Source organism: Chenopodium quinoa, unplaced genomic scaffold (assembly GCF_001683475.1).
Source record: "Chenopodium quinoa cultivar QQ74 unplaced genomic scaffold, ASM168347v1, whole genome shotgun sequence".
In the NCBI taxonomy this organism is placed as follows: Eukaryota; Viridiplantae; Streptophyta; class Magnoliopsida; order Caryophyllales; family Amaranthaceae; genus Chenopodium; species Chenopodium quinoa.
The window spans coordinates 3,964,138-3,981,709 of NW_018743252.1; the positions used below are offsets into that span (position 1 = coordinate 3,964,138).

The 17,572-nt window shown below is 37.7% G+C and overlaps 1 protein-coding gene across 1 annotated transcript; it reads right to left on the reverse strand.

Annotated features, from left to right (window-relative positions):
- Positions 1-15,093: 15,093 nt before the first annotated feature.
- LOC110734850 lies at positions 15,094-16,526 on the reverse strand. Its single transcript, XM_021914991.1, has 2 exons — positions 15,810-16,526; positions 15,094-15,727 (listed from the first exon to the last, which is right to left on the reverse strand). The coding sequence occupies exons 1-2, from the start codon at positions 15,864-15,866 to the stop codon at positions 15,407-15,409; spliced, it is 378 nt and encodes a 125-aa protein (XP_021770683.1). The 5' UTR covers positions 15,867-16,526; the 3' UTR covers positions 15,094-15,406.
- Positions 16,527-17,572: the final 1,046 nt, after the last annotated feature.

The window sequence follows — 17,572 nt, forward strand, 5'->3', positions numbered from 1 at the left end:
ACGAGGGCAAGGGTAAGGCTAGTTGGGTTTTATGAGCAGGGGCTTGGTGGAGTTTGCACTGGTCAGGTTTCAGGATTGTACATTTGGGTTCGAGGTGGGGCTGGGTGGAGTCACCGACTCGCCGCTAATGTATGGGTCTGGGTCGCTGGCATGGGTGGAGGCTAGATCGCTGAATTGGATGGGGTTTCGTGGGCAAGGCCGCATCGTGTGGGGTGGCTAAGGGTTTTGCAGGCAGGGGAAGGGTTGGGTGGGGTTCGTCGACTTGGAGTGGTGACTGGGTGAGGTTTTTCCGGCAGGGGTGGGTCTAGCTAGGCCGGGTTCGCCAGGAAGGGTGGGGCAAGTGGGGTTTGTCGGCGGGGGTTAGGGTCCGACAGTTAGGGGTGGCTGTGTTTTTTTCTTTTCATTTTAGGAATGTTTTTTTTTCTCATTTTCTTAATAATAAATAATAATAATATATTATTATTATTATTATTTAGATATATTATTTATTGATTGTAAAGTGGTTAGATTAGGCTTTTTTTTTTCTTTTTTTTTGGGAAAGATAGAGCTTTCATTAAATGGAAAAATCCAACTGAGCTAAAGATATAATGCTTGGCGGAAAATCAGTAAATCTCACAACTTCCGTATTTCCGGCCATATCATCCCTAGCTATAAGATGAGCCACTGTGTTTCCATTTCTTTTCACATGAGAAAAAGCACAAACATTAAAAAGAGCTCTATCGATCCTAATATCATTGAAAACATTGTAAATCGGGGAGTAGCCAACATTGTCATTGGAGATTGTGTTAATAGCACTCAGTGCGTCTGACTCCACCCACACATCCAAATTGCCGAACCTCCTAGCAAGGGCTAGAGCATACCTGATTGCCTGAACTTCAGCATACTCCGGTGAGGTTTGGTAGATTCTCTTTGTAGCCGTCAACCAAATGTCACCCCTCTCGTCTCAACACCCAAGCCAGCCATACCCCCAACTGCAATATGAGCATCAGTGTTTATTTTTTATAGAGCTTGCCCTTGGTGGTTTCCATGCCATGGTACTTCGGCTTGTACTGCTACCTCTCTGAATACCCACCTTCTACGTATATTGCATATAATCAGACACCATCTTGCAAAATCCAGAAGCCATCTTCACCGCATCAGGCTGCTGATTTTCAAAAATATGCACGTTACGACACCTCCAGCTTGCCCACATTAAAGCAGCCAATGTTCGAATTCTGTCAACAGATAAGTGACTGCACGGCCATAACCATCTCTCCTCAAACGAGTGTGTAGGGGCAGCATCTAACTCCTCTATAAAGTCACTGCATTCCCAAATCCTACGAGCATACGAACAATAAAAGAGGGAGTGTAAAACTGTTTCATTTGGGTGATGACAGACCTGACAGGTCGTGTTGGTGGTAATATGGCGTTGACACAACCTCTCCTTCACAGCAATATTACCCCGCACAACACTCCATATAAAGAACCTCAGTTTTGGGGGTCCTTGCAGCCTCCATATACTTCTCCAGCACTTACCAGATGAAACACTAGGAGCGCTATTCTCATTACCTAACCGGGCCAACCAATAACATGATCGTACAATAAATTCTCCATTATTCGTGAGCCTCCAATAAATAGTATCCTTGGTTGGATTCGCAGAAAGAGGAACGGCTAATACACGTGCAACATTTTCAGCCCCTAGCATAGTTCTCACCATGTTAGCATTCCATTCGCCACTCTCCTCATCCAATAATTCCGCAACCTTCATATTAGCATTGCTATTTGGGCATTGATGGAGTATAATCGGTCCCTCCTCCTTGACCAACCAATTATCTTCCCACACCTTGATGTCTCTCCCATCTCCCACCTTCCACACCATACCATCAGGAAATACCCCTTTTGCGTTCCATATGCTTCGCCATACAAAGCTGGGATCATGGCCTCTATTTGCTCTAATCACATCCGAAGACTTGAAGTAATGTGATTTCATCACTTTATGGGTGAGAGAATCAATATTTCTGTTTCTCCAAATTTGCTTTGCCAACAGTGCAACGTTGAAGCATTTCAGGTCACGGAAGCCAAGACCTCCTTTTCCTTTCGGCATGCATAATCTATCCCATCTTTGCCAATGTAATTTTCTGTGCTCACTGGTTGAACCCCACCAAAATCTGATAAGCATTGAGTGAATTTCCTCAACCAGACCACCCGGAATCATAAATAAACTCATCATATACGTGGGAATAGCCTGCGCAACTGATTTTATAAGAATTTCTTTCCCCGGCTTAGAGAGAATTTTTTCCTTCCATCCCTTCAACTTTTTCTAGATTTTCTCTTTAATTACAGCAAAGATGACCTTTTTAGATTTACCGAGAACTGTTGGGAGCCCTAAATATTTTTCATGCCTGTTCACCTCTCGAACCCCTAAAATGTTGACAATTGCCGCCCTTCTCTCATATGTAACATGTTTACTAAAAGTGATCTTTGTCTTATCTAGATTGACTTTCTGACAGGATGCTCGTTCATATGTCCTGATTATTTCAGTAATTTTCGAACATTCCTGCAGAATAGCTTTTGCAAACAATATACTGTCATCGGCAAAAAATAAGAATGAGACCTTTGGAGCAGACCTGCAAATTTTTGCACCAGTTATGTCTTTCCTGTTTGCAGCTTGTGATAGGAGGCATGAAAAAGCATCGGCACATAATAGGAACAAATAGGGTGAAATCGGGTCTCCCTGCCTTAACCCTCTCGAAGGAATCACAGCCCCACATATCTCCTCATTGACCTTAATTGAAAAAGACACAGATGAAATACAATCCATAATCCGGCAGATGAACAGATTCGAGAACCCCATCTTCTTCATTACTTGTTCCTGGAATACCCACTCAATTCTATCATACGCTTTACTCATATCCAATTTAAGAGCAACCGATCCCTGTCTGCCTGCACCTCCACGTTTCATAGAATGAAATATTTCAAAAGCTATCATGGCGTTGTCTGTAATTAAGCGCCCAGGAATAAAGGCGCTTTGATTTTCAGAAATTATATCATTCAACGGCGGTTTCAGTTTATTTGCCAGCACTTTTGATATTATTTTGTAGACAACGTTGCAGCAACTGATAGGTCTGAAATCGGTCATATTTTTTGGCTGATTGCATTTAGGGATCAATACAATACAAGTTTTGTTTATATCTTTTAGCTCCGTCGTACCCTCCCACCATTTATGAACCAAATCAACAATGTCATTCCCAACAATATGCCAAAATTTCTGATAAAATAAAGCATGCATACCGTCCGTACCTGGCGCTTTATTTGGGTGCATTTGAAATAAAGCATCCCTGATCTCAATTGTTCTGGGTTTCGTGTCCAACATTGCATTCATGGCTCCTGTAATCCGCTGCTCCAAGCCTGAAACAACACTGTCAAAATCAGTAGGATACCCCGAAGCAAATAAAGCCTCAAAATACTCTATGGCAATGTTCTGAATTTGCTGACTTCCCATCTGCCAATCCCCATTCTTATCATATAGGCCATTAATCCGGTTTCTGCTTCTCCTGTTACTAGCTTTCCTATGAAAGTATGCGGTGTTTTTATCACCATCGCGTAACTCATTTGATCTCGCTCTTGCGTACCAATATGATTCCTCCATCCTCCTTAACTCATCAATTTCTTCAGAAAGATTTTTACAAGTTTCCAGCATATTGGCGTCAATAGGAGCAGCTTGTGCCGTATGGAGTTCACCCTCAGCTGTTTTGATTTTCTTCTTAATATCTCCAAAGGTAATCCTGGCCCATTGCTTCAACTATTTTGTAGCAATACGATCCTGCATTGTACACCCATCTCCCTCCTTCCATGCTTCCCTGACCACCTCCCCGGATTCATCATTAGACAACCAAAGAGCTTCGAACCGGAACAATTTCTGCTTCTTACCCCGCTCAAAATAATTTACCGCATCCAGCAGAATAGGTGAGTGATCAGAGGAAGTTCTAACTAAATGCTTGACGTTATAATTTGGAACGTCGTACACCAGCTGTACTACCCATAAACCTGTCTAATCTCTCTCGTATAACTGTATTCTCACTTCTTCCTCGCTGCCATGTGAACAAGCTTCCAGAGTAGCCCAAGTCACGTAACCCACATACATCAATGGCATTCCTGAATTCGTCCATTTGTCTTTCACTACGGATACTTCCCCCTTCTTTTTAAGATAAGCTAACAATTTCGTTAAAATCTCCAAAAAATAGGTACGGGATAGAACAGTCGCGTACCATTGCTTGCATTAATTCCCACGTTCTATATCTATTAGACACCTCCGACCACCCATAAACTCCCACAGCTGAACAACACGGTACCCCCTCGGTATCACAGATGTTTGCAGCAATGTGATGGTTCGAGTAAGATATAACCTCGATTTCCAACTCCCTCCACCAAAGACACAAGCCGCCGGACCTCCCCGAACTACTAACATTAATGCCACTAACAAAACCACACCTCCTCATAATTCGCTCCATATAACTCCCATTCACCTTTGTTTCCATTAAGAAAACAATATTTGGCCGCTCTCTCCAACAAATGTCTCGGAGAGCTCTCTCCGTTTTCATTGCTGTTTGAGGGGTTGGTTATGCCCAACTCCCTCTACTTGGATAGTACTGTCCCCAGTGTCCACACAATCAAATAACTTCCTCTTTTTATTTTCTAAGTCAACAACCCATTCTTCCTGCTCCACACTACTGTCCTCCACCCCTCTTTTCTTTGTTTCAAGAATCACAGCTCCCCTAGTCATCCCCTCATCTCTTCCGTACCCCATTTCCATCCTATCCCTTCTTCGCCACCCCTTTGAAATTTTCCCCCTCTCCTTCTGTTTATTCATCTCCCTAGCAGTAGGAGTAACCCTCTCATCAGCCAACATAGAAGGAACTGCCAACCCCATCTGGTCATTTTTGTCCGTATTCTCCTCCCTCATCACACTCGGTCCCTCCCATATGCTATCCACCTTATTACCACCCTCATTGTTACCAGCACATGCATCAATGACATCAACATTCAGCCCACTCGCATCTCCTGCCCACCCCATATTATCATTCATCATTTTACTATCCCGCACCCCCCTTTCCTTCCCATCCTCCCTACATACAACCCCCCTCCCTTCAGTTATATCCAGCGTAGTATGCGTATCAAAAGATTGGGGTTTATGAATACCTTTCGAGGATGACCTATATGCAGGTTTTGGCATAAACACCAATGATCTCGACGCTGACCTCAGACGATCAATTTCTTGTCTACGATCGTGGCCTTTCCTAGGGGATGATTTAATCCACAACCCCCAATGTTTCTCCTTCTCATCTGCATCTTCATCAACGTTTGGACAGTCTTTTTCCGTATGCCCTATTATTCCACACAAGGAGCAGAATGTGGGAAGGCGTTCATACTTGTATTGAACCATTGTAATCGAGCCTTGTTTATTCTTTATCTTTTGTATCCTTCGCAAAGGATTTGTGATGTCAATCATCACTCTCACCCGCTTCGATTTGTCCCAACCAAGGTCATTCTTCTCTACCTCTATCACCGTGCCAAGTTTCTCAGTAATTCTCCGAACATCGTCATCATGTCTACTATCCATTGGCAAATTGTATAGCCTTACCCAGAATGGGCAGTGTTTGAGTTCCATATTTTCTGGTTGCTCACCTCCGTGTATGTCTTTCAACACCAATAACTGATTATCAAAGTTCCATGGAGAACCGTCTAAGACCTTCTCCTTATCCCTCCAATGAAAGAATTGGATTACAAATAGGTTATTTTCGATTCTCCGAAACACAACTCCACGAAATAGGGACCATACTTGTTTTAGGGTATTTTGCAACGCATCAAAATTGTATGCTCTGATCGACATCAATTTCCCCACCAATGATAATTCTAAATTAGGGTTTGATGTATTTGATGATTGTCCTCCTAAATCCGCAACTTCGTTCTCCTCTTCCGTAATACATAGTTTCTCCCACTTCTTTGTAATCTCTTCCGTCATCCCTACCTTCAGATTACCCAGAAAAAACTAGACAGAAAAAGCGCCTCACCGGGGAGGACACCGCTTGGCCTGAGCAAGAGACCGCTCAAACTCACCAGAAGGGTTTTACGGTTTCGCTAGAGACGAGACTTGAATAGTGGTTAGATTAGTTAATTGTGTTAGTAAGGTTTTAACAAGGATTCTATTTAACTTTTTTTTAAAAAAAAAATTAAAACAAATGTCACCAATAACGTTTTGACACGTGGCACATTAACCGATTATTAACCCATGAAATTGGTCATGACTTAATATTGGAAGAGTGATCATTAAGTTGTGCTTATTTTTGAATTAATTAAAGTTGAACCTGATATTAGAAGACCATCTAAAGTTCAACTTATTGTTATTAATTTTTCCTTAATAATATTATATAATCTTCCTTTTGCCAAAGTCTTAACTTTATAATGCTTTTACTACTAGAATGAACTAAATTGAACTTATTCTAATACGAAATTAACTAAATTGATCTATCTAATCTGAACTAGACTGAAATGAACTCATCCGAATTAGACTAATACGAAATCCTAAAATAAGTCCAAAAGAATAAGGTCTTACTCACTTTTCCCTCTAATATATAGTATTTGTTGGAGTCTTAGAGAATTTAAAAAATTGAGCATACAAACCTTACTTACAAAAGACCGACACTAGCTTGGCATGATGCAAGAACCATTTCAGTACGACCCATTTTAGCATATAGTTCTGCTTGCATGCCATGGATAACTATGCAAAAATTAACATTACATGATATCAGTCAGGGAGATGAGTTTCTCCATGTGAAGCAGCGTGAAGAATATTTTAGTTTTGAGTTATTTGAATATAATCTCCTGTACTACTTTTACCAGTACACTTACATAATAAGCATATGGTTTGTATGCGACCATGTGAGCAATTACAATGCCGAATCACTTTCATTAAAATTAACACAACGACAACTAAACCCTTTTTGTACAACACCACACCTTGATCTGCCCATTGATAAGTGTCATTCATGACACATTTTAGGGCTTTTTCCTCCCTTAGTTTTAGGTCTATTTCGGTGTTTCTTTGTTATTTCTTGTACGTTTAGTCTTGTTTTAGTTATCTTTGTCTTATTTTATGGTTTTAGGTCTTAGTTGTGAATAATATACTTTTTGCTCGGTTTCTAGCTTGATTTACGAGTTTTCCTATGTGTTCTTTCACTCTTTTCTCTCTCGGTCTATTTGTGTAGGTGCTTGGCGCTTTCTTCGATGCTTATGACCCGAGAGAAGGCAAGGAAGTTTAATAGAAGAAGCTTGAAGCTAAGAAAGAAGCTAAGAAGCTTCAGGCAAGAAAGCTTGAAGCTCGTAGAAGGCCTTAAACCGTGTCTTGTTCACTCTTTCAGCCATAACTTTTGATCTACAATCAGATTGAGGCGTTTCAAATTGCGTTGGAAATTAGACTTGAAGAGCTTTCCAACGGTAGGTTGCATGCCGCAAGAGGCCTCCTAGAACAGAAGTTATGGCCGTTTGAATCTGCAAGACACTGCCAGGCTGCGCAGTCATCGCGGGAGCGGCCAAATCCACCGCGGGCTCGGCTATTGGTACCGCGGGCGCGAACCTCTTTTCTTCCCAGCCTTTGCAAAATCTGGAGATGCCTTGGAGAAGGCTCGGAGAGGCCTTTCCAGGCCAGGCTGTGGGCGCGGCATAGAAGGGAGAGGGCGCGGCGAAGAGGGTCTAAAAATCCGGATTTCCTTCTTTCTCTTCTTGTAATATAAATAGAGGACTTCTTAGACTTCCTTAAGAGAGTTTTAAATCTTCTCTCTCCTCTAATTAGGATTAGGTTTACATTAGGAGTTTCTCTCTCTAGTATAGGAGTAGTTTTAGAGAGAGAAAGCTAGGATTTCAATGGAGATTTGAGAGGTTGAAGAAGCAACTTTGTGGATTCTCTTCTCATCTATTCAATGAACTTTTCTAAATTTCTCTCACCTTTATTTCTTTGTTTAATTCATTGTTGATTAGAGTAGTTAATTAGTTTGGTTGTTTGATTTTTGCTTTAATTCTAGTTTTATCTTGTTTTCCATGTTCATCTTTATTATGTTTGCTTAGTTTTTGTTCTAGGGAAATGGATGAAGGTTAGGTTGATGAATTGAGTGATTGGTTGTGATTAGTATGCAATTGATTCTTGATTATTGTGTTTGGATGATACTTACATTGACTAGAATCTTTTTAGCTAATTGATTCTAGGTTCTTCATTGTGCTTGCAATCAATTGTACGGAAGTGAGTTGATTAAGAGTCTAGATTCTTCCATATACCTTTGCTAGGCTAGTTATGCGCGAGTGAATTAGCTTACTAGGATAATTAACATGCTTAATTGCGCGGGAGTGAGTTGAGTGTGTTGATCGTTCCTAATTGAGATCATAATCATCTAATTGTGACTTGTCATTGAATTCATTAATGTAACTGGATTCCCCTTTCCCTAGTACCTTGTTGATTGCTTTAAGTAGTGTTTTAGTTATTTCTCTCTCTATCTCACAACCCTTCCTACTAGTTTAATTAGCTCAAATTAATACACTTAGTCCTTATGGTTCGACCCTAGCTTGCTACTATCTAGTGTAAACTTTATAGAGTTAGGTTAGGAATATAAATTGTTGATTTGATCTAGGATAGTAGACCATGACCTATTATCCGCCGATCACCCATGGGCGTGAGTAGTCATTGGACAAAGAAGACGTATTGTCATGTATTGCTTGTTTACAGGTTCACATTAGTGCTTCGAGCAATACATATTAGTCAGCCACTTCACATATAAGCAATTAGTTGAGTAATGGGGGTTATATGGATAATTAAATGGGGTTATTTTGACGGATGAGGGTTATTGCGATAAAAAAAATGAGGAAATCCTTTGAGCTAGTGGATTGGAGTTGTTATTTTAATTGTAAAAAAAGGGGGGGGGGGTTACTAAATGAACAAATGATGTAAATTTTTTTAATATAACAAATGATGTTATTAATGTTTTTTAAATTAATTAATGTTAATGTATAATAGTAGATTGAGGTTATTCTTATTGGTAAAATAAGATTACTCATAAGAGTGATTTAGATTACTCAACAACATGTCTTGTGTGCGGTTGATGTGACCACTTGTAAAAGAACAAAGTATCCCTTATAAGTTATAACACTGATCGAGTAACCCCTATAATAATATCGACCGAGTAAACCCTATAACACTGACGAAGTAACCCCTGTAATACTAATCGAGTAACCCTTATAATATTAACGAAGTAACTCCCATGATGGTTGGTTACACATATAAGAATTTGTAAAAAGATACGGAGTACTTAGTAATTTCCTACTCTTGACAAAATTACAAATATTATAAGGAAAAAAAAAATATTAAGGTGTTAAAAACATTACCGATAGAAATAGGTAAACAAGTAAAGAAGTAGAAATAGAGATTGAAGTAATGTGCAGTGTAGTGGAATTATATTTTTCACTGCTTCCGTTCACAATTGTGAACTTGCCCTTTTATAGGCAAATTTTTACAATATTAAAACTAGCATTATTGTACTTAATTTTGTACTAAGATTACATGCATGTGAACTTAATCAATTTAGTAATTTTCTCAACACCCCCGTTAGAATGTTCACGTGAAATGGGGTATGAGTTGCCTCATTAAAAACCTTACTAGGTAAAACCCTATGGGATAAAAACCATAGTTAGGAAAAACGAGTACAACGATATAATATTAATTATACGCTTTGGTATACTGCTTCGTTAAAAACCTTGTTAGGAAAATCCTAGCGGGATAAAAACCTGACCGAAGGAAAATAGAGTGCAGTGCATATAATACTCCCCCTGATTTCAGTGTAGTTCATGAAGATGTCGCATTCCGATTTTGTGAATTAATAGCTCAAATTTCTTCGAAGGAAGTGATTTGGTGAACAGGTTGGCAAGACTGAATTTGCTGAACATCTACTTTTTCATCCTTTTGCGGATTATGTGTGAAGAATAGTTTTGGGGATAAATGTTTTGTTCTATCTCCCTTAATATATCCTTCGGTTACTGAGAGATGCATGCCGTATTGTCTTAAAAGATGATGGTTTTTCTGTTATTACGTTCATCCCACATTCTTCTTGGATATTACTGATCATCGACCTTAGCCATATACATTCTCGTCCTGCTTCAATAAGAGCTATCAATTTTGCATGATTCGAGGATGTTGCGGTCAATGTATGCTTTGTTGATTTCCATAATATAAGAGTGATTCCATAAGTGAACAAATATCCAGTTTATGACTTGGCATATTGTGGATCTGATAAGTATCCAGCGCCTGCGTACCCAACGAGAGTATCATCCTGTTTTGGTTGATAAAACAAACCAAGGTCTTATGTCCCTCGTAGGTATCGGAGTAAGTGCCGAATTCCCTTCCAATGTCTATATGTCGGTGCGTTGCTATACCTGGCTAACAAGTTCACAGAGAAAGTTATGTCGGGTCTAGTGTTGTTAGCTAAGTACATTAACGCTCCAACTGCACTTAAGTATGGTACTTTTGGACCAAGAATTTCTTCATTTTCCTCTCGGAGTCTAAATGGATCGTTTTTTCATATTCGTAGAGCGAACAACCATTGGGGAGTTGATTGGATTTGCTTTGTCCATGAAAAATCGTTTCAAAAATACCATTACTCAAGTGCTCAATTTGAATTCAAGGCAAAATTTAGTTTTTCCAAGGTCTTTCATCTCAAATTCTTTCATCAAGTATTTTGCAGTTCTTTCAAGCTTATATGGGGTTCCAATGATATTTAGATCATCAACATAAACTGCAATAATAGCGAATCATGATTGTGATCGCTTTATGTAAACACAGGGACTGATTTGATTATTTTTGAACCCTTCTCTCATAAAGTATTCACTGAGACGGTTATACCACATTCGCCCATATTGTTGCAATCCATAAAGTGACCTTTTTATTTAGTTTTATGGAAAGTAATTGTCTAGGCTTGTGGTTTTCTGGTAGTTTTAGTCCTTCGGGGACTTTCATGGAAATGTCTGTATTAAGTGACCCATATAAATATGCAGTCACTACATCCATTAATCGCATTTGCAGTCCTTTTGTAACTGTCAAACTTACCAGAAATCTTAATGTAGTTGCATCAACTACTGGAGAACATGTTTCTTCATAATCAATCCTTGAAATTTGAGAAAATCCTTAGGCTACAAGTCTTTCCTTGTATATAACTATTTCATTTTTCTCATTATGTTTTATCACAAATACTTATTTGCATCCAACTGGTTTTACACCTGTTGGTGTAAGGGTTATTTTTCAAAAACTTCTCGTTTTTCAAGTGACTTTAACTCAGCTTGCATTGCCTCCTTCCACTTTGGCCAATTACTCTGTTTTCGACATTCGTCCACTTTCTTGGTTCAACATCATTTTCATCAGACACAATTTCAATTGCAATGGAATTTGCAAATATTTCATTTACAATTACATCTTTTCTATTCCAATGAATCTTGGTAGAAATAGTGAAATTTCATTGTCATCGATGTCTTTGTCATATTGTTCATTTTATGTTGGGTTGTCTTCTTGTTCATTCCCTTTCGGATTATTATCGTTTTCTTTATTTTCATCCACATTTGGTTTTTCTTGACCTTCTAATAAGGGAACATCATTATTCTCATTTTCTATTCCATCCAACCTTTATAATTTTCTTAGCTTAGAATCTTTTGAACCAAGTGGTCTCCCACGCTTTTGGCATGCTTGAGATTCATTTTCAATGGCCTTATTACCAGTTGGAATTTCAATACGTGCAAGAGCAGTTTCTGCTGGTATATGTGATTTTGTCACCTTCTTTGTGTTTACGAATGCATTGGGCAATTGATTCACAACACTTTGTAAATGAACAATTTTCATGACTTCTTGTTTACACGCATTTGTTCATGGGTCTAACATTCATAATTGTGTTGCATTCCAAATGAGTTCTATTTCTTTCTTGCGTGTGTCTACTTTCTCTCCCCCTAAGGTTGGGAATACTATCTGATTAAAATGACAGTCGGCAAATCTAGCCGTAAATAAATCACCAGTCAATGATTCAAGATATTAAATTAAAGAGGGATTCAAACCCGACATAAATTCCCAGCCTTCTTTGTGGACCCATTTTTGTTCGTTGGGGTAGAGCAATGGGAACATATACAACACAACCAAAGAGTTTTAGATGTGAGATACTTGGTTCTCGACCAAAAACTAGCTGTAGTGGTGAGAATTTATGATAAGCTGTAGGTCTCAATCTAATTAGTGTTGCTGCATGTATTATAGCATGTCCTTAAGCAGATGATGGCAAATTTGATCTCATTTATAATGGTCTTGTAATCAATTGTAGTCTTTTAATTAGTGATTTAGCTAGATCATTTTGTGTATGAACATGAGCTACAACAACATTTCCAATTGACATATAATAATCATTGAATGTATAGGATGTAAATTCCCTTGCATTGTCGAGTCTTATTTTCTTTATTGTATAATCTGGGAATTGAGCTCTTAATTTGATAATTTTGGGAAGTAATTTTGCAAAAGCAACATTTCTACTTGAAAGTAGACTAACATGTGACCATCGTGTAGAAGAATCAATTAAAACCATGAAATATCGAAATGGTCCACATGCCGGATTAATTGTCCCACAAATAACTCTCTGAATCCTTTCCAAGAATTTTGGAGATTCAGTAGCAATTTTGTTCGTAGATGGCCTTATTATTAACTTGCCAAGTGAACATGCTGAACATGTTAATTCATCTTATCGAAGAATTTTGACATTCTTATTGAATGTCCAACCGGATTTGCTATAATTCTTTGCATCGTCCCAATTGCTGGATGTCCCTAACGATCATGCCATGAATTAATCAAATGTTTGTCATCTAACTTCTGGTTGGATACAAAATTGATTTCCGCGGGTCGTATGCTTATACGATATAACCCCGAAGAATATGCTTGCAATTTTTCTTAAATATGTTTCTTGCCATACTTTTCTACCGTGAAGCATAAATACTTCTTTTGATCTGTTGTCATTGTTTCTAAATGACTATTTTGGCGTACATCTTTAAAGCTTATGAGATTTCTTCGACATTTACTCGAATATAAAGCATTATTGATTATCGATTTTCCATTTGAAAGCATTATACAAGCCTTTCCAAATCCTTCAATTAATTTAGCTGACCCGGAAATGCTATTTACATTGGCTTGAGAAAACTTTTGTTGTGAAAAATATTTTCTATCCTTCAAGATAGTATGTGTTGTTCCACTATCCAAAAGACATTGATATTCGGAACCAACTTTAGGCAGATCCATATCTTCATAAAATAATAAGTATGAGATTAGTTTAGAATAATATCATACAAACTTTATTGATGGTAGAAATAAAAAGTACATGACTAGAAATTTAATATACAGAAAAGAAAATACATTAAAGAAAGGAAAATTTGACTTTTGGTACCTCAAAAATGGAATGGGTTGACTTTTAGTACCCATCTAATTTTATTTTATTTTTTTATTTTGACACCTATCAAATTTTAAAATTATAGGTTTTGGTACCTTCGTCCAACTGCGGTTAAAATTTCCGTCAACCGGGCCCCGTTGCAACGGCTAGTTTGTTACTTCACTCTTTATAAAGATTCTCCTTCTTCGTTTTTTCCCTAAGTGAAACCTATTTAGTAGGCCAAACATTTTGAAAGTAATTGACTAAGATTGTTCAAAGCCATTCACAATAAATTTAGGGGTAATATCTAGTCCTCAATTGCGAAGGTATTTGGAAGAGATTCGGTACAATTGCGAAAGCAGTTTACAGGAAAAAAAAGGTTCGATTTTTTTTTGTTTTTTTTTTAAACAATGAAGAGTTAAATTCAATATATATTTGGTTGTGGTTCATAGCTTGTTTATGAGTGATTTCAACTATCAATTTAGGTTGCAATTAAATGAATTTGTAGTAATTTAGAAAAACCAAAAAATTAGGGTTCTTCAGTTAATTGAATTTAAGGATTTATTGTTGGGGATTAGTTTACTAAAATTGAGGTTGTATGTTAGTAATTAAACTGAAATAGAGCGTGTTTGTTGTATATTTGTTGAATTTTTTTTTTTTTTTTTGCAAAATGGCTGAGAATAAGGTGGTTTTGAGATTTAAGTACTTGAGTTTAGCTGTTGACATTGAAGTAGACTTAGATACAAGTAACTTGATGGATACTGCAATAGAATTTGAAGATCGACTTCGTGAAATGGATGATCCAGTAGAAGGATCAATAGACCTCATGTACCCACATTTCAGTATGTTTATAAAAGGATATATTGGCCATTATTAGACGATGGTGACTTCATCAGGATGTTTAGGAGGTTTCTTAATGATGACATCATTACCATCTTGGTTGGCACCACTGATGATCCTACATTTTTGAATGATTTAATCTTGGAGTATAGGATGAAACAAAATGGGACTTGGCCACCACCTGGTTATCCTCATTTTGGAGCTCAACCACCACTTTGACAAGGTGTGTTTGAGTTTGATGTGTAATACAGGTGGTTCAATTAAAGTGATGAGTTTTACTGACACTTGTTATGATATTTGTAGGTTGGAAAATGTCCTGGAATATCTCATCCCCATCAAACAAGAAGAAACGTAATTGTGGATTGCCACTTGCAAGACTGACATCTTGGACCAGGGACAACACAGGCCGTAAATATAGGGCATGCAAATTCTATGATCCAAACACTGAAACAAGGGGCTGCAAATGTTTTAAATAGGTTAACTCAGATGATGGCACTGATTGGCAAAGGGATGTGATAAACCAGATGTTGCTTGATAAGAAATTAATGAAAGCTGAGGTCAACTCTTTACAAATGGAGGTGGATGATCAGGTTGGCCAAAGAAGATGTTTGCTAATTGAAATTGACACATTGAAGACCAAATGCAAGGCTCTGAGTGGTGACAGGGAAAAGATAAGCAGCAACAATTGCAATTCTGACAAGATTTACTTGGTTGTATTAGTTGGCATTAGTTTTGTTATTATGGTTTTAGGATTAAGTGTATTTATGAAACTGGTTTAGGGGAGTTTGAGTGAAGGCAGGACATTATGTTTGCTGATGTAATGATTAATTTCATATTTTATTATGATGGTACTTTATTTGCAAATTAGGGTGTTAGTTAAGCTAGGTTTGTGTAAGGATTCTATTTAAGAATGACTAGAAATTTGCAAAGACTTTGAATTGGCTATTAATTTTATTTGTCTTTGCAACTTGAATGTATATGTACAAAAGGTTGTTAACAGCCTTCCATGAGTACACATATTCATTAAAGGCTTCTATTTAAACAACTAAACTTAACTGCATAATTTGTTCAAAATTAAGATTACAATAACATGTACTTGATCACATCTAAACTAGACAAACTAATAGGCTATGACAGCTATAACTTTGCCACAATTTTTTGTTTTTCTTCCTAGCCTTGTTTGCTGATGGCTTGGGTCTTTTTGGCTTATGAGATGTAGTAGTGGTTGATGCTTGGCTGCAAAGGTTAGCTTCTGCTACTGCAGACTGTCTAGTTCTAGTATTGGCTTCCTGTGATGTTGATGTTGATGCTGGTGGTCCTGCTCCTGCTGATGTTGTTGATGTTGCTGCTGCCTTCTGTTTAGCTGCCTCTTCTTGTGGGAACTTTTTTTTTTTAGCAATGCTGTTAGGACTTGCTCCTTCTGTAGTCTATTTAAAAAAAAAAAAAAGTTAGATACACAATTACAAAGAATGTCAAGTCAGCAAATATACATAACCAACTGATTCTAACCTTACTCATAGAGTCATAGCCCTCTATTCCTTTTTCCTCCTTTGTTCTACCATCCATGGATTGTTTAGAACTGGCTTGCCTTTTTGTTTTGGGTTGGGAAGAAGGTTTTGGTAATTGAACAGCTTCATTGACACAAGTTTTGGCATAATGACCAAACTGAGAACATTTCTTGCATCTTTTTTGCCTCCTCTGCTTGTCATTGGATTATGGTGGTTCTGCTGCACCCTCACCCCTTTCTAACTTCCTCTTTTTGGACTTGGGCCTGCTAGGCATAACCCTAACTGGTGGAGGTAGTGGCTCCCTCATCTGAATCTTCTCCCAATGCTTAGGACCTAGCATAGGCTGCACAGGAAGTTCATATGCTAACATGTATTTCTCCCTTGTGTAACAATAGTCTACATACATTTTAGGATTCACTCTCTTGTCAAGAATGCATGCAAACCCATGAGCACAAGGAAGTCCTGTTAATAGCCAATGATAGCATATGAAGTCCTGTTTTGGAGGTCCACTTTCACCTGGCAGCATTAAGTTGGACCTTATAGTTATCACCCCTTGATACTTGCACTATACAGTGCCTTGCAACCTTCTCCATTTTGTCAAACACCTTTGTCACATAAGTGTAGGGAATTTTTCAACTCTTCGCCCTACATGTGGGTCATATTTTTAAGCACGGCGGCGCTCCAAGGAAAAGAAGCTAGAGAAAAAGAGTCGCCAACAAGTTTTAGGAACTTGTAAACCATTCATGATTGTGAAGGTTACACCCCATTCACAATTTCAGAGATTGCTAACTCTATAGTGGTCTGGAACCATGACTGTTTGTTCGGGGATGATGGTACGAATATATCCTAAAGAGTTTAAACCCGCCCTAAATAGGCCTCTACTTAGTTTTTATTGATATTTATGCGCGCTTTTCGATTAACATACATTCATCAAATTAACCCTAAACCTGTTTAATCTATGTTGGTTGATTATTAATGCACAAACAAATCTAATATTGGTGATAACTTGAATTAAAATCATATCAAACCTAAATCCAATTATTAATTATCTTATTAGGCGTGATTGTCAAGGACAAATTCCCTTTAAAACCTGCAAGAAGGGGCGTGATCAAACAATAGCAATAAGTCATCGATAATTAAGCAACATATGATTAACATAACAATTATTATCATAAAAACATCGTTACTAGTAAGATCCTAGGCATGATCCTAAACGGATTAATAATAATCCTAGCATGTCACTACTAATAAAATCAACACGTTGTCCTAAACATGGTACTAATAATCAAAATCAAAGCGTTATCCTAAGCATGATTTCTATTCCAAAAGAAAGTAATAATTAATTTAATTACTTACTTTGATGCTTTAACCTTCTTGCTATTAAAACAATACATACGTTAGTAAACTTCAAGAAAGCGAAATCAGTAAAGTAAATAATAAACTAAATTAATTAAGAATTGAAATATAGATTTGGGACCAAACCCTCAGAACTATCAACCTTTCACGTCGAGGTTAAACACAACGTCGAGTATGGTTTGGAGTATTCGAATCACGCAAAGGAAGTATGGTGAATGATTTGAATGAATCAAAGATGTGTTTAGGCTCAGGCTAAGAACATGGATGTTTGAGAATAATGATTGATGATGGTTGTTGATAAGGATTCTTGATGATTGTGGCTAGTGATTCTTGATGGTTATTATTGATGATTCTAGATAAGGATTCTTGATGGTTCTAGTTGATTTTAAAACAAGGAAAACGACCTCT